The following is a 24538-nucleotide window of genomic DNA, read 5'->3' as shown; positions in this document are numbered from 1 at the left end:
GGTCCCTGCTCAGGGAAATGGAGGCAAAGAAGTCGTTAAATAGGTTAGCTTTGCCATCTGGTGTGACGACCAGATTTCCTAGCGTGTCCTGCAGGGGCCCCATGTTACCCGGTACCTTCTTTTTGCCCCCTATGCATTTAAAAAAGGACTTCTTGTTGTCCTTGATCCGGGAAGCTAGTCCCAGTCCCATCTTCGCCTTGGCCTTCCTGACTGCCCCCCTGCATCCCTGAGCAACCGCAGTGTAGTCCTCCCTGGTGATGGCCCCACCCTGCCATTGGGTGTGCGCCTCCCTTTTAGCTAGGAGACGTTCCCGGATGCTTTTGGTGAGCCATGGGGGCTTTTGTGCCCTCCTGCCCCCTTTGATCCGTGTTGGGATTACCTCTCTTTGGGCTTGGAGGATTGTATCCTTAAGGAGCAACCACTCTCCTTGGACACTTGGCTCCCCTCCCTGCTGGGACCTCAGTGCTTCCCTGACTATTCTCCTTAGCTCATTGAAGTACACCCTCCTGAAATCTAGGGCTGCTGTCTTGCTGCAGGCCTTTGCCACCTTGTGCTGGATGATGAATTAATGTGGCAGCTAAATTCTCCAGAGAGGATGCCTGCACTGAATGGGTTTCCAACCTGGTATTACACTACAGATGACTGAGGCCCAGGTATGGGAAATGACAGCAGGGAGTCCATCTGTCCTGATCCCTTCGTGCTCCCTCTGCTGGGGTCCAGGCAAAGAAGGAAGCCTTGAATGGAGAGAAGGGGCACGGGTTTTATTGTGGCAAAGGGAACAGATGGGGACAAGAGGTTGAGGGGTGAAGAGGAAGGTGCTGGGATTGCCAAACAGGCAAGGCAGGGGCACCTGCCTTCAGGTGAGGGGCTTGGGGATGTGTATGGGAGGCATCAAGGAAGGAGACTGGAATAAGGAGCCCCATCATGGCGAAGGCTGCAATGAGGAGCCCCAACACAAAGGTTGGGACGGAGATGGAGAGCCTTGAAGGTGGAGATGAGGTCTAGGACTGGAAGCTGCAAGGAGGTGAGGAAGACAGATGCATGGGGTAAGTTGGAGGGGACAGGGCTGAGGCTCTGTGACTCCTCAAGCACTTGCTCCTCCAGAACTGGGATGGGAACCCAGGTGTCCTGAAGCTGCAACATTCCTGCTGTCAAACCTGCCAGCATGGAGCCTCCCTCATCTCCTTCTTGGACAGACCCACACTGAAGGCGACCTCTGCTATGCCCTTTGCTCCACTGGCAGCGATCTGCGCAGTAAAGAAACCTGCCAATGACCCACTCATGGGCCTGTGCGGTCCATGGGAGAGAATGAAGTGTTCTTAGTTTCCTTTTTTTAAACATAAAAAGATATGTCCAGAACCGGAAGGAAGAGAACAGCCAAGCTGTGAAGTTCAGTACAAAGCAGTTGGGAAAAGCCAGATCTAAAGCCTGCCTGGATGGCTTCAACTGGGCTGTGCAGCACCTCACAACCAGGGTCCTAGCCATGGTGACAGCTCCTGGAAGTGTCTATAATGCAAACAGTGCTGCTGTGGATGAACGTGCCCAGGGACTGGGGGACAAACGCAGCTCAGGCAGGAAGCCTCAGTTCCAGCCTCTTTCCCCCATGGAGCGGCTGTTTCCCAGCCCTAGTGCTGTCGCTGGCAGGCAAGTCTGTGCACCGTTCCAAAAGCCAAAGTTACAGCCCGGGACTCTGCCCCTAGGTCTTCCTGTGCTGAGAGCCCGGGTGCCTGGGAGAACCAGGCCTGAGTGTTCAGCATGTGTTTTGCTAATTCCGCGCTGTGTGTGTCTCTGTCATCTCTTTTGTTAACATTGCTTCGGAGGGAGGTTCTGCCAATTTACCACTTAAGTCTGTTTTATGACTAATTTGTCCCAGATGTGCAGCTTACTCCCTGTTGGATTTGGCTCTGAGACGCCTTCTTGGGAGTTGCACCCACTCAGCTCCGGGGTTCGTGTGGCAGCCTGCAGGCCTGGCCAGCTTCCTGGAGACCCCCGCGCAGCTTTCCCTCCCTTTCAGCCTGCAGCATCTCCCTGGTGAGGAAATGTCTGGCAGCACACGTTTCTCGTGGGCTCATCTTCAAGAGCAGGTTAATGAGGAGCAGAGCTCGAACTCTAACGGCAGAGGCTGGGAAACAATGGGTGATCCAAAGCCTGGTGTAATTACATTCTCCCACAATTGCTGCCTGCCATTTCCTACCCCTCTAGCAACTCCCTCCCTCTTGTTAGGGACCAGCATTTCTTTCAAACCACTACTTGAGCGCGGGAGCTTTCTTAAAGCCTCGCTGTTAATGATCTGCTAGCAAACACCCTACATTAAAGTATCAGTGAGGAAGGAGAGTTTCCTAAAGCTGGTAATAACAGCAGGCAGCTGTGGCAAGGCAGAACCACCAGGAAGTGCCTGCCTGCACCCAATGCCTGCCAAGGACTGTGCTGCCGCCTCATGCCCCCAGTGTGTAACGCTGGCATTGGGGTATCCCACCTTGGCTCACCAGAGCTCAAGGCAGAACTGGGAGCCTGGCACGGGCAATAGTACGACCCTATGTGCCCCTAATTCTCTCCATCTGCAGAGAACGGCAGTGATGGGAGGTAGTGGGCTGCATCTGACAGATCCCTATGGCCAGAGGAGGATAAGTCTCTGGGGCTCTGCCCAGCCTGTTATTAAGCAGAGGGGGCTCTATGGGAGATGATGCCTCAGCCTAAATTGTGCCTTGTTCGGTCCTGTTACTCAGCTGTGCCATTTGGACCACCACACATGGGCTCCTCCCTCCCCCTCTCTCTGCGACAGGCAGGCAAGGAGCTGGGCTGCGTGTGCAAGCAGCTGGGTGCCCTTCTCATGCGTACCTGCAAAGGGGGCTCCAAAAGGGGCACCAAACAGCATTGCTTCAGCAGTGTGCTCGGGAGGGTGGTAAGCCTCTAGCACTGCAGCGGAGCATCCCAGCTTTGCTGTCGGTTCAGAGGAAGGCTACGGTTTGGGAAATGGAGGCGCCTCCAAGAATCCTGGCTGGCGTTCCCAAGCTAGGAAGCCCTGTGAATACACACTCACCTTTGCTGGAAAGGCTGCTGGCTGGCCGCTCTGAGACCAAGGGCAAGAGCCAGTTGCTAAATCATAGCAGGGGTCGACTGGGCTGGAAGCCGCTTGATATAAAGGAAGCTCTTGCCCAAGGGGACTGGCTTTTTCTGACTGGCCCTTACCTGCGGGTGCTGGTGACACTGGGGAGGCAAACCTGAGCTCTGCCACAGGACTAACACACAACGCCTGCGCACGCATAGCCCATGTGTCCGGACTGGGGAGAAGTCAAATCTAGGCTACAAAAACGAAGGAAGCAAACGGCCCTGGCCGGACCAAACGGATTCACAAAGACTCCGGCAAGCAACTCACTTTTGTCATCACTCCGCACCCTGCAGCTGAGCTCTGCCAAACCCCAATCCATAAATATTAATTCAAAATCCCTTTTCTGGAGATAGGATCACTTAGACAGACCATCCCTTGTCATCCAGTTGGGCAGGCAATCAACAAGCCCGGCTCTGGGAGCTGCCAACATCTTTGTACTAACAACTTGATTGGATGTCCTAGCTCTGGCCACATGGAAGCCACATTTTGGTAATTTCCCCAGAGCCAAAAGTTTGCATTTAATTTGCATTGCATAGAGCTGATTGCAGCTGCTCTTGTACTGAGTACTGAGCACACCGGGTTCCAGCATGTAATGCGCTATCCTGAGCCTGATGCCTTGCAGTTGGTCATGATGGAGGGGATGTGCTGGTATCTGCAGTGCTTTCAAGAGGGAGGGGGGGAAAGGGGGCTATCCTTCTTAAGACAGCAAACAGCGTCTGACACCCTGACACAGACAACGACTGTGGCCTAAGGGCAATGTAATCATGGTCTCTGATAAGAGACTCTTAGAAGGCCAAGCCCTTCATGCTGTCATTGGGAGTCTTGCCTCTGACAATCACCCACCCTTTGTTCCAGTGGGCGCAACCACAAAATCTGACCCCCCTTTTACAGGATATCGTGACAGCAGAGCAGTATCGGCCCATCAGCTTACTGATGGAGACTGAGCAAGGCGAAAAGCCCAAGTGCCTTAAAAATACAATTTGCTGCTTACATCTGGGGTCCAGATGCTGGCCGCTGCCGATCAAACAGTCCTTGATGTCGGAGCCTTTCCCTACCACCGCGTGATGGCAGAGGACGCTGTTCTGGAGGCTGCACCTGCAATACAAACACAAACAGGAGTTGGACACCCATCGAACCCAGAGGGATGAGTGGATGCGGGAGCTTTCCCCATAGCTTCTATTGAGCCCATCTTACAGACAGATCTACCTGTGATGCTCCCTGTTCTCTCCTACATTTCCCCCCTGTTCCTCCTCTCTTGCCCTGCTCCTTGTGCTTGATGCTATGATAGAAGCTGTCAGCCTTGTGCTGCAGTCAGAAAGGAAAACAGAAGGTCAGAAATGAAGAAGGGAACTGGAAACCAAGCAGAAAATGTCATCATGCCCCTTTATCAACCCAGGGTGTGACTACGCCATTCATCCTGCATGCAGTTCAGGTCCTCACCCCCCCTGCAAAAGGATGTAGGAGAGGTAGAAAAGGCCCAGAGAAGGGCATCGAGGAATGATTTCAGGATTCTGGAGAGGCTTACATTCGAGGAGAGACTGAGGAGGCCAGGACTTTTCATAGAAAATGAGGGCTGGAAGGGACCTCAGGAGGTCCAACCCCCTGCTCAAGGCAGGACCAGCCCCAACTGCATCATCAACTGCTGGAAGAGACAACGGTGCAGGATATGAATGGCTTGTAGAAGGTAAGTAGGGATTATAGAGTCACTATCTCTCATGATACTACAGCTAGGGGACACAACGTGTACTTGTGTTGTGGAACCAATTGCCACAGGATGGTGAGGGGCCTGGTCATTTAACTGGATTCAAAAGGGGATTGAACAAATTCATGAAGACGGGGTCCATCAGTGGGTATCTGATGTGACAGTTGTGGCTGCAACCTCCACGTTAGGACTGTCTGGGCCTCCGAAAGCCAGATGCTTTAAGGGGAAGGGGCAGGAGGTGGATCAGTCTGAATAGGCCCTGCATAAGCATCTGTTCTGTGCTCCTGTGACAGGCAGGAGACAGGGGCCCGACCCAGCACATTTCTTATGTCTTAAGCATAATGCCAGCTCTCCAGTGGGCCCACAAACAAGGTTTTCCAGCTCGCCCTCCCCCAGCGTAGGTCTAGCAGAGAGGCAGATGAACTGTGATGAAGCTATAAACCTATGGAAGGGGTGAACTATGAGGATAGGGCCCTAGGCCGGACTTCAGCATTCGCTGGGGAATTACACGGACATTCACCATCCCTCCGGTTGTCAGAGAGGCACCCCCACTGCTCCCCCTTGCACGCCAGCCTGACAACCTCCCTCTCCCTCTCCCTCTCTTCTGGCTCACACATCACCAGCAGGGAAGTGGAGTCTGCCCTCGATCTCGCATCGTCACTCTGTTGCTGACGCATGAATCAGAGTCGATTCCAGGTCCCATGCGGAGAGCAGCGTTGCTGCTAGAGGGTTGCGAATGAAATGAGAGTAGTCAAAGCTTGCTGCAGTCCTTCAGGTCAGCAGACAGCACGGTGCAGGGACACCTGGGACAAGCAGGCGACTGCGGGAAGGCTGTAGGCGAACAGCCATGGTGGAGCTATCCAGCTTGGGTCTCCTGGACGGGTTTAACTCCAGCATTAATACGAAAAACCAAAGGAAAAACACATGGGGCAGATGCCGTGTTGCCTGCCTCTCCTCCATCCCTGCCAAACGCGTCCTATGCAGCAGCTCAGTCAAGTGAGGGACCAATTCGCTCAAAAGACTGCACGGTGCTGCTGCGACTTTGGTGCCAGTGGCAAGATGGCTGCGGAGATGCCCTTCCGCCACAACAATTTGCAAGCAAAGGGCACGTGACGTGAAAGAGCCTGATCAGTGATGGGTTCACACTGTCCAGGCCACGCAGGCCTCAAACAGGGCCTTGCCCTTTGGGTGCCCACCATCTAAAACTTCCACACGCTGCAAGAGGTGCCGCAGGGACTGGGCATCTCTCAGGGTCAGGCCAGCGGTTTGCAAGCCATTGCCACCAGTGCATAGCATGGCCATCAGAGAAGAGATTTTATGTCGGGGCTTCTGGGACCCTTGAGGGAGAATCCTGGCTCTGAGCTGAGAGTGAAGCTTGGAAGTAGCCTTTTCAGATGTCGAGGGGAAAGGATATCCCTGCAGCCAGCACACTGCTAATGTTGCTATTCTCTCTGCATTAGATAGAAGCTGTTTTCTTGCCAAACAACGTGTGCCTATGGTGGATAGGACACGTTAGTGCCCAAGAACCAAGAGAAATTCCATCACAAACCAGGGGAAACCACCCATCTTCAGTGCTACTGTACAGAAAAACCAAGTTACTGCCCCCCAGGGCTGCTTCTCAACCCATCTGCCGGGATTTTTAAAATCATGCAATCCCGAGCGTGTTCCTGCCATCACAAAACGGAGTGGCCGATCTGGTTTTTATTGCTCAAACAACAAAACTCCAGGAGATAAAAACATGATTTGTGGGTGTTCCTTCCAACCGCTGACAGATATAACATACGCATTTTGAAATCACTTGTAAATGCCTTTTTTTTTTTCTTTTTCAGTATGCTACAAAGCCTGCCAAGAGAAGTATTTTCTGTGTTTATTTTTATTTTTTTCATTTAAAGAGTGAGGAATGAACTTGAATTCTCTGCAGGGTAAATGTCACATCTCATGACAGTCTCTTGTATTTTCTTTAATACTATGGCCACTGCATTTCCTGGCTGTTCTGAATACAAGGTGCCATTAATCGCAGAGGGAGCTCTGATTGCATTCTGCTTCATGGACTGGGGGGAACGTGTGCGCATGCTCAGAGTTGATGTACTGGCATCTAATGCAAACCATATTTTTCCCCCCCTAAAATGCAATGTATTTTTAAACTTTCAGCACTGTGGAAATGGATATCTTCTGACCTTTAAAATCCAAGGAGCACGTTCAAACCCACAAGAGCAACTAATTTGGGGTGTTTGATTTATGGCTGAAATTTCCATGCGAATGTGTTTTCCTGTACACTCATGCAGCTGGCTGCTTTTCTTGCTTTTTTTTTGGAAAATAAATACAAATATTCAGTCCGCATCTGCGTCGGAGAGCACGAGCGGTTTTACAAGCCTGGTCCTGTAGTGGTAACAGATGTTGATGTCGGCTGGCAAAGATGAGCTAATTTGTTATACAGGTACAACGTGCGAGCAAGGGGGTCTGTGTATCCCAGAGACAGAGAGGCTGACTTTGTTTAAAAAAAAAAAACCCAAAGAGATGGAACAAGGGCAAGAGGAGTAATGGCCAAGAAGGGTGGGGGGATTACAAGGATCTGGGTTTTTAAATGGGAGACCACCTAACGAGATCACTCTGCAACGCCACTAATTTCAGTAAGGCCACAGACCCCCCTTCCTGCTCTCATTGTAAACAGCTAATCCCAGCAGAAAACAAGAGCGAGCAGAATGTACACACATTCCAGGCCCTGCTTTATCTTGTATTTATTTTGCTAAAAGGTCAGAGAACGTGCTGGGGGGTGGGGGGGAAAGAGAGCCAGAAGACGCCGTCCATCTCTTGTGTGGGCTGAGAGGAAGCTGGGCAAAGGCAATGTCCAAAAACGTATAATATGGAGCTTTTATAGCAGAACAAGTCCGGACGCGGCTTGCTCTCTCCCCCACCCCATTTGTGGCAAAGTTGCATAGCTCCAAACCAAAGGACAGGGTGGTCGATTGCATTTGAAAGCAATGCAAGGAATTGGGAAAGAATTCCATCTCCTGGCGAAATTATATGGAAGGAAGTTTTAGTCCCAGAGACAGGCTGATTTACGTTGCCCTAGAACTGCTGGCTTTCGGGCCGGCTATCAGACTATAAATCAAATATCTTGATGGCCGTTGCAATGAGCTACTTAACAAGAGCAGAGTGTGTACCACCTAAGGTTGCTGGATCACCCGAGAACAGAGAGGCTGTATTCCTCTTAACCTTGCCACATGTAAATTGGAGATCAGATGCACTTTTGGGGAGTGGGAGATCAAAATATGCCATGCTCAGCACACAGGGAACTGGCTGCAGGAATCCAAAACACAACCCTGTAATTACAGGCTACCCGCTGATTATTTAGGGCTCCGTGATTAAAGCGATGAACGCTCCTGGAAGAAAGCAGCTTAAGTAACTGAGGTCAAGACCCCAAGTGGAGCTCTGGCCCCGAGACTCGTGGGCGTAGCAAGGTATGGATGTCACAGGTTTGCTTCACAGCCAATCGCCTGAAATGGAGACGAGGCGGTGTGGGCTCTTAGCTTAATCCAGTTGTGCGGAGGAAAGGCATCGCTGCTGACGAGCGATGAGGCAATAAACGGACCGTTTAATGGGCAACAGTTGAAAGCTGTGGACTCAGAGCCCGAGGGACGGGAAGGCAGCACAGTGCCTGAAGCCCGATGCTTGGGGAACCCGAGTCTCTCGCTCCGCTGGGCGAGCAGAGGATGGGAGGCTGTGGAAGAAATGATTCAAGGTCTCCAAGGCGCCATGTTCAACACCTGTGCTGGTAGCTGCATCAAAGGGACCGCTGACATCTCTCTTGCCCTTGGCTCCCAAGGGTCTTGGACCAACAGACCACTGTCAACCCCCGATGCTTCTCATAGACAACCGCATGCCACGTCATCAAGCTTCTCACTGAAAATGAGGTGGGCTATGGGGGGGCCCATGGACCAGTCACAGACTACCAGTAGCTCATGGTTTGAAACCACTGCCTCAACCAGCTACACCCAGTCCTGTGGGCTCAAGCAGAAGGCAGCCACACAGAAGCCCTTGTGACGACAGATGAAGAAACAAGGAGGTAAGAAGGAGCGCTGGTGCTCTACCCTGACCGCTGCCCTGTGGGAGTCCTATGGAGGCAGAGGACCCGCGGATGAGACATGCCTGGACAGGGAACAGGGAATAGGATTGCTGGGGGGGAAGCAAAACTCACAAGACCCTTGTGAGGAGCCTTGAAAACCCCTGCTATTTTGCTTTCATTGAAGTATCTCTTTTACATGTTAACAACTGATGTGGGGCTATTTCAATTCCTCCATTATACGCTTGAGTAAATGAAGACATAGCAACGGTATCTGCTATAATTTACAGATCATTTCCAAAGGAACCAGGCTGCTCAGGAGCTCTGATTTTCTACGCTTCCCCTCTCGGGGCAGTACAAAACTTCCCCCAACCCCGTCCACCCTGGGTGAGTCTGTGGGTGGATTGCTGAGAAGCCTGTCGCACATCCCGTTTCTAGCCAGGCCCATTGCTGCAGTGCAGCTGCTTTACACTCCGCCAAGGCCTGCACCTTACATGTACCCCATGCCACTGAGACCTGCCTGCACTCATGTTTCCCAGTGAAAGGTCACAGGATCCTTTGCACAAGCAGGGCTGAAGAACTGGCTCCTTGGTCACTTCAGCCTCATTGAATCTCATTGACCCAGAAGGTGAATGAACTTGGGCCCTTCGCTGAGCTCATAGTCCAGTCTGTGAGACCCAGCAAAGAAGGCTGTTGCAGCCACTTTCCCAGGACAGCCTCCATGCAACAGACTGCAACTCGCCCTGGAGCTGTTCTCTTAGAGACCTTGCATTAGGCCATGTTTCTCACGATCGCATGCCTGCCCAGCTGACGTGCAGGGGAAGCTGTTTGTCCTTCATTCTATGGTCTCAAAGCAGAGTGATTAGTCTTTACTTTCCAAGGCTGGTTTAATCCCTTGGTTCATTAGCTAGCCTCCTCTGGGAAGATGTCATCGTTTGGGCAGTGCATAACCAGGAGGAACTTCCGCTGGCCCTTCTTAAATGCAACCCTCCTTGGACACCTGATGTGTAGGCAGGACTGAGGGTTCTCTGTTCATTATTCATTCATTGATTCACTGGATGATCTGTCAGATCCATGCCAGATGGACAGACACAGGTTAGGAGGTGAGAAGTTTTTTCCAAGTGTCGTCCATGCACGCTGAATCTGGGGTCTGCGCAGGCTGGATTCTCCGCACCTAAAGATCCTGCAGGCTCACTTCTGCTGTAAATGACACCTGCTCACACCTCACAATCATCCGATTATACCTGCAGCTCCACCTGCATTAGCAATCCTCCTGACCAGGGCTCTCTAGTTTGTAACTGCCTGGGGGCAATGTGCCCCGTGGACTGCACCAGAGCAAGCCACAGGACCCCTGGGTCACACAGTGCATGAACACCCCACTGTACATGTGCCCACGTAGCCCCAGCCACACTCCACTCCCTGCACTGCCCCATACCCTGGGGCAGGGGCAGGAAGCAGAAACCAGAGGAAGGAGGGGGGAGTCTGGAGACTCTGGCTGCTGCCAGAGAGATGGGAAGGAGTGGTCAGCTGTGGGGGAGCTGAGGGGTTGCAATTTAAGCCCCCACAGGATGTACGTAGCCTGCGGGCCCCAGACTTGCTCTTGACAATAAGGGAATGCATCTCACTACCCCATAATCAGAGCAGGGCTCTCATGGGCACCAAGAGCAGCGAGGTGCAGAACTCCCACTTGAAAACCGAATAGTCGAGTGCCTCTGACAATCCCCCTTATTGGATCCATGGGGAGAGCATAAAAAGATACTTATTTTGATCTCTGAAGTCTAACACTCCCCTGATATGTGGAAGGAGCAGATCCGCCGGGTCTGGCGCAGGGGCCTTCCATGGTCAGTCTTCAGAGCTGCACCAGGCTTTAGCCGTCAATATTCGATGTCCTTTTTATTTCCACGAAACTGTTTGGAAAGTGACTGGTGTCCCTTGCTCTTTCAGGGCAGGACACTATCTGGAAGCAGGTTTAAAGAAGTTGTGATTTATGCAGCGGCTCAGATTCAACAGACCTTAGTGAAAAGGAAACTCTTTTGCAGAATTACTGGTTAAAGCAGTGTCAGGACCCAGGCAACGGAGGCATTTTATCAGCAGGAAGACTTTAAATATACTGTAAGCATCTTGTTTGTCTCACAAGACAAGATTTGCACCACGTGAAGCATCACCTCATTAAACATCTGCAAGCGTGGCTGCCGAGCCCGGTTCTTGAGTGACAGTCCCTCCGCACTTATCTCACGTGAAGCTCATAGCAAACAGTCCCGAACATAGTGCAGGTTCTTCCTGCGGTTTCTTTTTTCCTCTGTATGTTAGGCTCTTCTTACCTTAAAAGCCTTCATTCCAGGCTTAGCAGATTGTTTCCAAGAGCTTCCACCCTCAGCAGTCTTCTCCCAGTCATTTGGCTCAATGTTCACTGTCTGCATCAACGTCTCTGAAATGGAGCTGAAGATGCCCGCGTGGTCTTCTTGTAAAGAGTTCTCCATACAAGAGATCCATGGGTATGTAGCCATTGTCCATTTTCTGCATATGACCAAGCCACTGAGGTTGATGCTGACTGAGAAGAGAACATATGCTTTTAACACCGGTACGTTGCAAGACCTCAGCAACTTTGTTCCATCAGGAAATTCCCAGGATGTGGCAAAGGCGACCTAAGTGGAAGCTGTTATGGCGCATTTCTTGAGTAGAGTATGTGGTCCAGGATTGTGCAAAAGAAGCTAAGTGTCTATATTATGTATATTCTTTTGCATAATCCTGAACCACATACTTTAAGGAGCTGAAGGAGGCTACCGTCAGGCCTGTCTGTAGCTCCAAGTTTCCCCAGAGAGACTTATCTCCACTTTATCATTAGAGACCAGGCTCCTTGAGCCACACACTGCCTGTGAGCTTGCACGGCCCCAAGTATATCCCTGGAAGCTAAATAATATGACAGGAACTGTGGTAACTGCTCAAGTTTGCATGTGGTGCCAAAATCAGAAGGACGCACAAACTAGAGGCAGAGCTGCAGCACCACTGGGACCCACGGTCTTATGCTGGAAAAGGAGCGAAGATGTGCAGTGTGTAAAGCCCTGGCCAGGCGGTGTCATTCGGCCGTCAGACCGACTGTGCAGGAGGAAGAGCAGGCTTGGCACAGAACGCAAGTACGCACTGAGCTTTAAATACTAACTGCAGTCCAGCCCAAAGACACAAAGGACTTAAGCACATGCTTATGCTTTGTTAAACCAGGGCCTTACTTTTTCACCTTCTCTCTAGTATTTGTCCTGACTTCCCTTGACACTTCTACCCTGCCCCCGGGACTGTGTGGACGTGGCGCTGGGAAAGCAGGCATCCTCAGGGCAGCTGCGGTCTATAGAAGTCATTTAAGATTCACAGCACGGCCCCAACTTTATTCTCAGCTTTGCAAGCTGTGGGGCTGGAAGCAACTTCTTCTTCTCTCTCCTTTGCATGAGGGAACATGCTGTAAAATGGATTTTACAATACCACCCAAACACTGCCTGGGCAATGGGATCACTCCTGTGGGCTGCTCTTATCCAAAGGGCGGAGGGGAAGCAATCGCTTCTGTGCTGAACCCCTATAAATTCTCAATTCCATCCTGTTTTTAATTAGAACTTTCTTCAAATCACTCCTGGTCTCATACATCAGGTGCTGATTTGGCACCGGCGAGGAAACAACCAATAAACTTCACAATCAATCTGCAGTTAGTACTCAATCCACCTTGCTTTGCTTCTTGTTTGCTTCCTTTGTGCATGTTCTCATGGAAAGCAGTATTAAATTGCAGACATGTGGCAAACTTGAGCAGCATTTGACTGGTCACATGTGGTCTCTCGTAAGCCTGTTCACTGAGGAACAAATGAAGCATCTGGGCGAACTATTTCAAGACGGGTAGCTGAACAAAACCCGCGTTGCAACCGCTCGTCTTGATCCGAGTGACCAGAGGAGATCCCAGTTGGGGTCAAACATGGCACGAGTGAGTGGGGGTCATTCCTCCTTTCCCTCTACCTCACCCCGATCTCAGGGTTTGCTCCTCCAAGTCAGATCTGATGCGGAAAGTTTGGTGCCCAAAAGCTTGCTAAACTTCTCTCCCATCTATACAGCTGGTCCAATAAAACACCACAAAAAACCCTTTGCCCCTTGTATGCTACAACGCTCCACCCCTACTGACTCCTCCATGCCATTTGTAAAATCCATCCTTTTCTTTCTGCCTCCATACCCAGGACTCTCATCCTTTTCCATCTGGATTTCTGTGGTCCACGCCTGCATGTCACCCCTAAAATTCACATCCCCCCTGCTTTGGTTCGTACGCACCACTGTTTCCGCAGGGATTATGTTCCTTGCCTTTCGGTCTGTCGCTCCTGATCTCTGAACAGCCCCATTGGCTCCTCCTGTTTTGCCACATCAAGTTCAAATGTCTTCTCATGGAGGTCCCTTGCCACCCCATCCCTCCCTACTTCTTTGTTCACTTCCAGTGTCCCATCCCCACACACACTCACACCAGCCAGGGCTGCCCAGAGGTGCCAGCCTCGTCTAAGCGTTTCAGACAGATGTTGCCATGTTTTCTTAAACTTTGGTCCTTATGCGTGGAACGGTCTCCCTTGTCTGAGCTCTCAAAACCTGCTTGCGTCGCAATGTGTCTGACAGCTCAGTCTATTAGCGATGGCTTGAGAGATGGGGATTGCTGCAATTCTCTATGTATAGACACTGCAAACAAATCTATGCGCACATGTGCTTACATATAGATCTGGTTGTGTTCCTCTCGTCTACCCTTAATATGTCAATCGTCTTTGTGGGTTGTACATTTGCCGAGGTGGGGACATGTTTGCACGGTGCATTTCTTTAAGCCAGTCCCCCTCCTGACTGGGGGTTACTCCAGTAATAAAAAAAACAGGAGGAAGTACAGAGATTTCTTTTCATCAGTGAGTACTCTTTCAAACTCTTCCCTCTTGGCACCACACACGACACTGACAGAGCTGAGTGTGACCGAGCCCAGAGCGGTGAGAACACATGACTAAGGGAGAACGGGAAGAAAACAGTCTAAAAGACGCACCTGGTGAAAAGTCTGCACAGCGTGGGCCTCCCGGCAATGACTAGATTCTCAGTGGTGGCCAGACACTGCCAGCGTGTGCGCAGGTGCTGACAGGCTTCTTGCCCTGATCTCCCAGAGCTCCCCTTCAAGAGATATACGGGACATGCACGCAACTATGCACGGAGATGAACCAGTGAGCCGGATTCACAAGTAGGCCCCATGTCTCGGGGGGTGGGGGGGGTGGGAAAAGCATCACCAACCCCTTTTGTCATCTGCTGCAACAGTCCTGGAACCAAAGGGATGAGTTCCCTGCTGCCACAGTGAAGTGATGCTCATCTCTCTTCTCCCTCTGGCAGGTCTGTGGTGGCAGTTCTCACTAACTGTGTTCAAGCGACATTTGGATTTATTTCCCAAGTGCCCGAAGCCCGCTATAAAGCTTGGCACGCACACAAAGCAACGAGGTCCTTGGTCAGACATTCTCACGAGTGAATCCCATCTCACTCTTACCCTAGAGCCATGTCTACACGGGGTGCACGTGACCGGCACGCTGTACTGAAAAGGTGCTCCTAGTGAGAACAGAGATCTCAGAGCCTGGCTGCAGTTCGCACGGGTGCAGTAAAACCACCTCACCCCTCCAGCTGGTACAAGCTCTGCCAGACAAAACCCAGGTTAGCTAGTACCACTGTCTACGCTTAGAGGAAAGGCTGAAAGAACTGGGGTTGTTTAGTCTGGAGAGAAGAATTGGGGGGGGGTGTGATAACAGGCTTCAAATCCCTGAAGGGTGGTTACAAAGAGGACGCTGATGGATTACTCTGTGTGGCCGTATGGGACAGGACTAGGAGCAATGGTCTCCAGTTGTGGCAGAGGAAATTAAAGTTGGAGATGAGGACAAACTCGCTCACAGCGCGAGTGCTTCAGCCTTGGTACAGACAGCCCAGAGAGTATGTGAAATCTCCATCCTTGCACGAGATCAAGAGCTGGTTAGACTGACACGTGGATGGGTGCTTTAGTCAGGGATGCTCCTGCCTTAAGCAGGGGGCTGAACTAGATGTGACCTCCTGAGGTCCCTGCCAGCCCTGCTTTCCTACGGTGCTGGGATTCTGCAGGCAAAACCACGTCAGTTGGGGATCACACCTCTCCTCTACCCCACAGATCGGCAGAGGCAGCAGAGGTCTGTAGTGTGCACACAGCTTTACACCTTGACCTCACGGCTCAGCAAAGGCTGCAGTTTCTCCCAGACGAGACATATCCTCCAAGATAAGGCTGGCTTTGCTTCTGGTGCTGTAAAGGCTACATTTGCTGCTTGTCTGGTTTAAGAGCAGACCTTTATATGCAGACTGAAAAAGTCTACATATAACAGTGACTCACAGAACAGGCACATGAGCCACCCAGCACTGAATGCTGCTGATGATCCAACACGCCACGCACCTCTTAAACGCAGTGGCAAGACTGAATCCAAGTACTGCATCTCTCCCTGCCCATGCTTCCGTGTTATCATCATATTTATACTGTGAGTTTTCCACGCAGGTAGACTCTTAGTCACTTGTTCTACATGTCTGTAGGGCTCTCTCTTTGACTTTCCCAGCAGTTTTTCCCCTTTCTGTTCAGAGGCCAGAAACGACAATCTGTCTGAAACCTTCACTCTGTTCCACCTTCTCTCAGCCCCAGGTAAACACACGATAGCTGCTCTCATGCCATCTGGGGCAAGAAGTAGTCAGGCGCCTCCACCTTGACCTCTCTGTCTTCTTGCAACTTCAGTGCTGTACCTGTGCAGAACGGAGGTGGTGACTGGGCCGGACTGCCTAACGAGGGGTTGCTATAATGCTGCCGTGAATGGTTCTCGCTGATCTTCTGCTTGAGGAATTAATAGCACCGTTCTGCTGGGGAATCTTTTGACATTGGTTTCAAATGAATCTATGTCAGCGAAACTGGAAAAAACATGCCACTTTTATGGCCAAAACACGGAACCTTGCAGAGCAGCTGTTGCACGGTGCAGCGCCAAGCACACCAGATAAAAAGGCAGGCCGCACTCCTGTACTGAGGCTCCTGTACAGGTTTAGATCTTGGACTCTGTCCACGGTGTGACCCTGTGCCTACATGGAGCATCGCTGACTTCAGACTGCCAACTCCTTGGGTGTATCTACACGAGGCGCTTACTGAGCATTAGCCTAATAACACTGCGCAGTAGCGCAGCGGTTAACTGTGTTAATACCCTACTGTGCAGTGTTATTAAGCTAATGCGCAGTAAGCATCATTAAAAAACCATGCACCAACACTACTGCGCAGTAACTCTAGTTACTGCACATTCAGTTATTAGAGGTACTAAACTAAATGCACTGCAATTAAGGCGCATTAATGAACGTGTAGATGTGCCCCTTGGGGCAGGGGCTGCTCCTGTGCTGACAAATCAAGACTGGAAACAGGATGCATGCTTTTCACAGGAGGACACATTAAACACTGGCACAACGTACAGGGGTATGAGGGGCACTCAGAATCCTAAAATCAAGATCTGACACGTGTCTGTAAAAGATGATGTCCTCAAGCAGACAGAAGCTACAGAACTGGACAGAAGAAACTAGTGGAGGAAGTTCTGCGGCCAGTCTTATGCAGATAACCAGACCAGATGGGTACAACTGTCCCTTCTCATAAAAAAACCCCAACCCTACCTTGCTTCAATCTACTGTGGTTAACACATTGGTGGAGCTGGCTGCATTTCCTTGGTTGTATGCAAAGGCCCAGACCTCCCTGCAGTTGATTTAGCTAAGAGTCCTGATGTAACTCTGGACCACAAGTATCTTACCACCACTTTCATATAGGTCTCCTACCTTCTCAGGAATGTGCCGATCACAGTACCTATGGGTGATGCGGAAACACTTAAGTTTTTATTAGAAAGAAGTGGTTATGTCTGCCTACTGCTGCATTAGGTTTTCTGTTAGTCAAGGATGAAGAAGCATTCATTGGCAGGTCATAAATCTGCCACATGATTGTAAGGGCAGTGACTTCCAGAATGTCAATGAGATGATTCTCAAATAGGGTTTGTATCCGATGCCCAGCATAGACCTTTAACCTCCTTGAGCTTCTTATGCCTTGGTCTTTCAACTAAACTGAGTGGCCCAAAGACCAGAATCCTTCCAGTATTGTCCCATCATTCAAGTCATTTGCAGTGAAACTGTTGGATCCCACTTCCCGTTGGTAATGGTACGCTGTGCGCAGGCTATCATGGTGATACTTCCTGGAGTAAGTATGAACACTAAGGCTGCATTTTTCAAACAAACAGCAGATTTATAAGTCTTCACCTGCCCTAAAAGACTGCAGGATCCAAGATGCCTTCTCCTTTACTGTTATTTGCCCTAGTACCTAGCCATGAATCAGCATCCCGCCATGCTGGGGGCTGTACAAACAGAACAAAGGGATGGTTCTTGCCACCAACAGCTTACAACGTGAATACCCTCCCCTCCATGTGCCTTTAGCAACAAAGGGTTGATCGTATTCTCAAAACCTGGAGACCAGAGAAATGTTCAGATACAGTCAACTCAGACTGCACTGTCTCCACCTCAAGCGAAACAACAGAGAAGGATCAGCTGCAGTCACCAGACAGACCAAAGATGCTTAGAGCTACTGTGCAGCAAATAAAGACATGCAAGGTTTTCGGGCAACCTGTTATTTCAGCTTGGGTAGTAGTTCTTCCTTGACTGTGTAACTCAGTGCAATCATTTGTCACTGAGCTCTGGGGCGCGGTCCAGAGGGAACACAGAGGGAACAGAGAACATTTTCTAGGCTGCAGCCTGTCACCTGGGCAGTCAGCATCTCTCAGCACTTGTGCTGTTCTATAAATTACCTCTGCTAGCAGCTTTCAGCTGCCTGCCCCTCCTAGCTTGGTCAAGCACGCCCATCCGTCACCACATGTGTAATACTCGTTACTTTATTGTCTTGCTGATGGAAGAGTTAGTTGTACAGTGGGAAATGCATTAAGGAGGGACTGAATTATTCTGCCTAGGCAACTCACTTCAATCCATCTGTAATCTTCTGTAAGAGGGGGATTTGTAGTTGCTAAAATCATTGAACAAGAGCCTTTAGTGCTGGGCTATCTTCCGAGAGACCTAAACTAAAGCTGTGTTTGGTCTGCCCCACTCATCCACATCACCCAGCAACGAGAAATGGGTCATCATCCAAAAACAGTTGCCGCTGTCTAACCGGGCCCAAAATTCCTTGGTGTGTTTATCTTGGAAGAAGCAACCTCAGGCAGAGAGTAGCATCCAGGTGATGACCTCACTTTTTGGATAACGAGCTAACCAGAACCAATGCAGTTTTCTGCTGCTACACCTTGTGGTATTCCCACCTGCTCCTACAGAGGCTACTCATCCCAACTCGGCCCCTGAGAGTTGGTGTCAGATTCTTGAAGGACGCACCCAACACGCCCGCGTTGGTCGGGAGATGGTCGTCTGTGGATCCTGATGCATTGGAAAACACAGCAGCTCCTACAGCGCTCTGGACTCACTGCATTTCACAGCCACGAGAGGAGACAGTCGCCAGGACAGAAAAACGTCTTTGCTTCCGTTATGCTCTATGTAATGAATCAAAGCATCTGGGATTAGCCTCAAATGCTGTAACTACCCTCTGCAGTCATCACGCAGCCTTTTCTCGGTGCCTTTGGCTTCAGCTGCCAATGGGCTATTACTATGTTAATACCATTCTGTATTATTACTGGAAGATGGAGCCATGCTCCTCATGGGCGTAGGAAGCCAGCGTGGAAGTACGCCCCTGGCAGGGATCATTAACATCTCCATCAAGCGGGGCAATGTGCACATTTCACTGAAGCAATGATCAGGCCCTTGCTCTGGAGACATTCCTCTGCCAGGAATCCCCTTGGCTGCTCCTGCACCATCTCACACACTCCTGGACTGGGGATGTTACAGGAAGGATCCGAGCAAGGCAGCTCTGGGTACCTCTGTACCTCAGTGACTCCTCTGGGGCCCTGGGAACATTGGGCTACTTTTGGACATTCGCTTCCTCTTGGGCTCCCACGTATCGGCAGTGGCTCATCTGACTTCTCACTTCTTCAGGTCTGTGAAGTGGCTACTGACCTTGTAAGAGGCCTCCTGCTTTATACTGCTGCAGCAGGCTCTCCTGGGGCTGCTCTCCCATGTCACTCAGCAAATTCTACTGGAGCAAAATCTGGTGGAGCTGGTGATGCGAGCCACTGCATCTGTGTTTTGCAAACAGCGCTGGGTTTCCACTTGCTTCCAGGTGCAAATCAGGTGTCTCATCTACACCAAATCCTATGCAGGAGGGACTGGGCTTATCTAGCAATACTCAAAGCTCACGGCTGCTGGGGCACTTTTGCTGCACTTGGGGACTGGAGGCAGGGCACTTCTGGCAATGGGCCTTACCTGAGAAACTCCTGGTCTCTTGTTTTTTGGAAGAACTAGAGTTCACTGACTCAGCTCACAGTGAAAAACCTCTCTTTATCAAGCACTTTCTGGGCAACAGGAGGAGGAAAACTGTTTGTGAAGGGAAGCCTTCTACAAGGGGTGGTTTAAAATAGCTCTGCAGGAGGTTTATCTGTCTGCTGCGCCCAGATGCCACAGCCATCACCAGGTTATTAAAAAGAACCCAGCAGCTGTGATGAGGGCGCTGAAATGAATGAAGAGCAAAATCATGCTCTCTTTTCATTATGCTATAAATGAGGTTTCTCCCACTAAAACTCAGCAGCTAGAAAATTTGCACACCTTGCCAGTTGTTGACATGAGACTTTGCGTGTTAGCAAATCCAAGAGATTTGCATTATCAGTACAGGACTAACAGGAGCTGACTATTTACACAAGCACGGATACAGTGATAATGGCCTTAGGCTCTGGAAAAAAATCCTCTGTGACGTTTCATGTCCAGTGAAGGCACCGACATCCTAGTCTGAGGTATCAGTATGCAAGTCCCAAGGAGTGCTGGGCTGACAGGCTGTTGCTGCACTCATGCTACTGAGACTGGTTATGGGGGTCTGCTGTGATGACGAGGGCATTCAGAAAACACAAATCACGTGTCCCTGCTAAACTCAAGAGGTGGGCTGGCTGGAGGGCACCTTCTGAATTATTAATCAGTTAATGATCTTGGTCCGTTCTGGGTTTAGCACAGAACGATGTTGCATACTCGGCGCGTAGAAACACAAGCTGACTTTGAGAGTAAGACTTGGGATCCTTTATAAATACCAGTGTCTGCCCCTTTAGCCCCTTCTGCGATTTCACTGCAGGGCTGCTCACCTCTTACACAAAGCCCTGCCAGAACAACTGTGGCATCAACACACTAATCAAGAAGACAGCGTAGCTTATTAACAAATCAAAATGCTTCCTGGCACTTATGAGGACAGCAGAGTCTGTGATGTTGCCATACTGGATCCATTTACGAGTGAACTGGAGACCCGCTATTTTCTGTACACCAAGGAATTCTGATTTATGATGTGCTTGAAATTACTGTGAATTTCTATTAAAGACCAACACTTGGCAGCAAGGTACCCTACTTACCTGTAATTTAGTTCTGTAACAGTAGTATTCTCCATAGCCCTCACATCCTTTGGGTTTTTTGTTTTTCAGATATGTGACTACACGAGCCAACTTGGCATTTTTCAAGGGTCGGACCGCTCCCATGAGGCTCTCCACAAACCTCAAGGCATGAAGCAGCAGGAATTTATAAAGGCTTGTGCAGACTTTAATCACCAGTTTCCTTTGAATGGACATCCACAGGAAGCCAGCTCATATGGGGAGGTGGGGACATTTAGAGAGCAACAGTTCCAGGTAAGTCCTTTCTCCTACTTTTAGAAACAGGCAGCAGGAGGGATGCCTTGGTAGCATGTTAGGGGAGTAAACATCAGTTGTGTGCATGACAAAAGTACTGTAGAGACCAGAAGGAGCAAAATCCTCCCTAAATACAATATGCCTAATAGCAAACTACGTTCAGAAGAGCCCAGATCTCCCGTCTCAGCTGCTCATGCACAGACATGAGTCCCTGAATGTGTATTGGCAGAGGAAACGATCTAGGGAACCGTTTGATGACTGGATGCTTGTTCTTCAGATCTGAAAATGTAATCCTCTTATGGAGCAAATGCTGGCTGGGTTCTGTAAATCAAGACAGAATGGCCAGGTTTGGGAAGAGGCAATGAGGCATGAAAGATTAACCCGTTGCAGAAAAGTTTCAGTTATTCCTCTTCTTCTCTTTGCGGGGTGCCAAGTCTCTCTGGCCTTGGGCAGAAGACAAGCTTTTCTTTGCCCTGTCCCTCAGGCAGGAGGTCTCATGTTTGAACTTCAAGTAACATCGTGATGGGTTTTGTGGCTGCCTGTTCTTTAGCTCCACACACACACACAAAGACCCTCGAATGGATAAAGGATCTTTGCTGGGGAAAGCTAACTCATTTGTTCTGTTTTTCAGCCACTGTACTGCTGAAGTATAGTCCAACAGATACTGAAAAGGCCTCAGAGAACAAGGCTTTTCACGAAAACTCTCAGCATTCAAAGGCAACGGGAAATGTGAAATGTTTTAAATGGGTAACTTTAAAGTAGGGGTGGGCAAAATATGGCTTGTGGGCCATATCTGGCGTGCCAACTGATCCTATCTGGCTCGTCAATGGTGGCTGTGAGCTTGAGAAGGGAGGGCTACACCCCACGCTGCTCCACTCTGCTGCAGCTAGGGCTGGGCTGGGCAGTGCACAGACTCCTTCGCCACCCTCCTGCCTTCCTGTTGGCGTTGTGGCTGTGAAGTCCTGGCATCCTGGCCGCTGGCAGCCAGGCCCGCAAGGAACAGGGTGTGATGCAGTGCGCTGAGTAGTCGCCCATCCACCGGGGCGATAAACTGCTGCTGCCATGGTGCCGCTAGGAGGTAAGTCTGTGCCAGCCATGGGGAAGAGGGCTTTGCCCAAGGCAGCTGCCCCTGACTTACCTGCAGCTACTCATTGTGGTGGGCAGGTGGGATGACTACTTGGTGTGCTGCATTGTGCCCTGTCCCGTGAGGGCCTGGCTGCCAGGACTGTGCAGAACAGAAAGCTGGGGGTGGGGGAAGAAGGTGGGGGAATGGACACAGCGGGGTGGAGGAGTCTGCACACTGAATAGCCTGGCCTGGTCTGGCCCTGGCTGCAACAGAGCCCTCCCTCCTCAGGCTCCTGGCAGTGGCTGGATAGGATCAGTTGGCACCTGTGCATCCATGCTGGCCGTCAGCAGCTCACCAAAACTTAAGTAGCCTTCCTGCCCCAGTGAGTGCTCACCCCTGCTTTAAAGCATGCAGACATTGATACCAAAACTCTTAGATCTACTCAGGAACTGGCCTGTTCAGATCAGCAGTTCAGGGTGGAAAAAGCCTGTACGAGCTCGCACAGATGCCTAAACTTGGTCCATCTGCTTGACTCGCAATACAATGTTTATGAACATATTATGCTCTCCTCTCCATTTTGAAACCTGCCATTAAATCTGTCCCTTGGCATCAGCATACCCTCCATGCTATATAAGACTTACTTCTGCTTCACTCCGAGGTTTCACAGGAGATGAGACATGTGCCTCCCCCAGCCAGCATCCCAGAGCCTTTCCAGGGAGGAAAAAAGCAAGCTTGGGAGAGCAAGATACAGAGCGACCTACCCTTCCTCAATAGTGACAGAGTTCATGATGATGCAGTTGGTGATTTTAACTTTGTCTTTTATGGTGCATGAGCTGCCAATAGTAGAGCGTTTAATGGACGTCTTCTCTCCTACTTGGGTAGACGAACCAATGATACTGTCTGAGCCGACCTAGAGAAGAGAAGAGCAGAAATCTGGTCAAACCATTCCAGCTGTAAACTAAGTTACTTCCCAAACACTGTCCTCCTTACACCCTTCTAACACAAGCAGCCAGCCCGATCTCCACGTGTCATGAGTAATACACGTTGTATGCTGGTGTCAGGCCTTTTAAAAATTATGCCTACTTGACAGTTACTGCTTCAAAGTACTTTGCACATTCAAGGCTGGAAAATGTTAATATTTAACTGCCCAAAGGCTTTTAATATCTTCTCAGTCTAAAGCACACTTAGGAATTTTGAGTACTTTGAAAGCATAAAACAAATAGAGCAAAGATGTCACCGCTGAACACAGGGCTACGTGGTGATTCTGTGGAAGACCTATGGCAAGCCCATGAGAGAATGCAAAAGGCTTAGCACATCGATGAGAGCTACACTTGAAATCCCGCTCTGATGGTTAAATATCTTGCTCCTGAGCAGAAAGGATCCTACCCTTTCTATGCAGTCTTGGAGGTCAAGTGTGCCTCAAAGAAGCAATTACATGCAAATGATGCTCGGTGAACATACCCAAGACACATATACTATGATCTGTAGGTTGCAGATTTAAAAGAATAATGTGGGCGTTGAAGCAGGCAGCCATGGAGAAAACACACGTTAGATATGGATAGAAACCGAGCGGGGAAGAAGGATCAAAAAATCCTCCTGGGACACTCAAAAAGCAAGACCCTGATTGCCTACATGCCACAGGAAACATCTAAGAGCCAGGAATACCTAGGAGTCAGGGATATGGAGCTACCTGGCTCAACAGGCTTCGGGCCCAGACTTCAAAGTCCTGTTACCATTCCCTGAATAGAGAACTGGCTGGGTTCCCCAAGATCCCCCTCCTCAGCTAGGTTCCAGTCCTTGGGTCCAACCACATCATTCTCAAACACAAAGGCAAGCACTTAGGTGCAGGGTGTGGACAAAGAGAGCAGGGAACTGTTCTCCACTAAGTCCCAGAAGGATAGAACGAGGGGGCACCCGCTGAAATTGGCAGAAGGCAGGTTTAAAACTAACAAGAGGATGTCCTTTTTTAAGCAGCACGTAGGTAACTTGTGGAACTCATTGCCACAGGAGTTTGTAGAGGCAGAGAGCAGACCCAGGTTCAAAAGGGGACTAAGCAAATTCATGGACAAAAAATTCATTAACAGCTGTTAAGCAGAATAGTCAGAGATATAAACTCTGGTATCTTCCTCCTTCCAAAGAGGATTATTCTGCACTGGTCCGGTCCTGCAGGGAGAAAACCAGGAAAGCCAAGGCTGCAACTGAACTCCAACTAGCTTCGAGCATCAAGGACAATAAAAAGTCCTTTTTCAGATATGTGGGGAGCTGGAGGAAAAGCAAGAGCAACATTGGACCCCTGCTGAACCAGATGGGGCAACTGGCAACTGACACCCAGGAAAAAGACAACCTATTAAATGGGTACTTTGTGTCTGTCTTTCATCAGTCCCATGGGACGCCCATGCCCGCACTACAGGATAGGGAGGTCCAGGTGAGGGAGATCCCCTGCCCTCCATTAATGCTGACCTCGTGAAGGAACATCTTAAGAAGCTGGATACCTTCAAATCAGCCGGCCCTGACAACCTACACCCCAGGGTACTCAAGGAGCTAGCTAGCATCATAGCCCAGTCCCTGACACGGGTCTTTGAAAACTCCTGGCGCTCTGGTGAAGTGCCCGGAGACTGGGAGAAGGCCAATGTGGTGCCTTTCTTCAAAAAAGGGAGGAAAGTGGATCCGGCTAACTATAGGCCCATCAGCCTGACTTCTATCCCGGGGAAGTTCTTAGAAAAGTTTATTAAAGAGGCCATCCTTAATGGACTGGCCGATGCCAACATCCTAAGGGATAGCCAACACGGGTTTGTTG

The 24538-nt window shown here is 50.2% G+C and overlaps 1 protein-coding gene across 1 annotated transcript in view; it reads right to left on the bottom strand.

The window, feature by feature from the left end:
- EIF2B3 (eukaryotic translation initiation factor 2B subunit gamma) overlaps positions 1-24538 on the bottom strand; it is a 139043-nt gene that overhangs the window by 5735 nt on the left and 108770 nt on the right. Inside the window, exons 10-11 of the mRNA XM_019501406.1 lie at positions 22503-22651; positions 4101-4204 (exon numbers count right to left, since the gene is read on the bottom strand). Coding sequence (XP_019356951.1) covers positions 4101-4204; positions 22503-22651 — 253 coding nt within the window. The remainder of the gene's footprint in view (positions 1-4100; positions 4205-22502; positions 22652-24538) is intronic.

The sequence above is a fragment of the Gavialis gangeticus genome, unplaced genomic scaffold (assembly GCF_001723915.1).
Source record: "Gavialis gangeticus isolate Ggan-Ray unplaced genomic scaffold, GavGan_comp1, whole genome shotgun sequence".
Lineage (NCBI taxonomy): Eukaryota > Metazoa > Chordata > Crocodylia > Gavialidae > Gavialis > Gavialis gangeticus.
The sequence above is the reverse complement of the archived record's forward strand: the minus strand, read 5'-3'. Positions and strand labels throughout refer to the sequence as shown.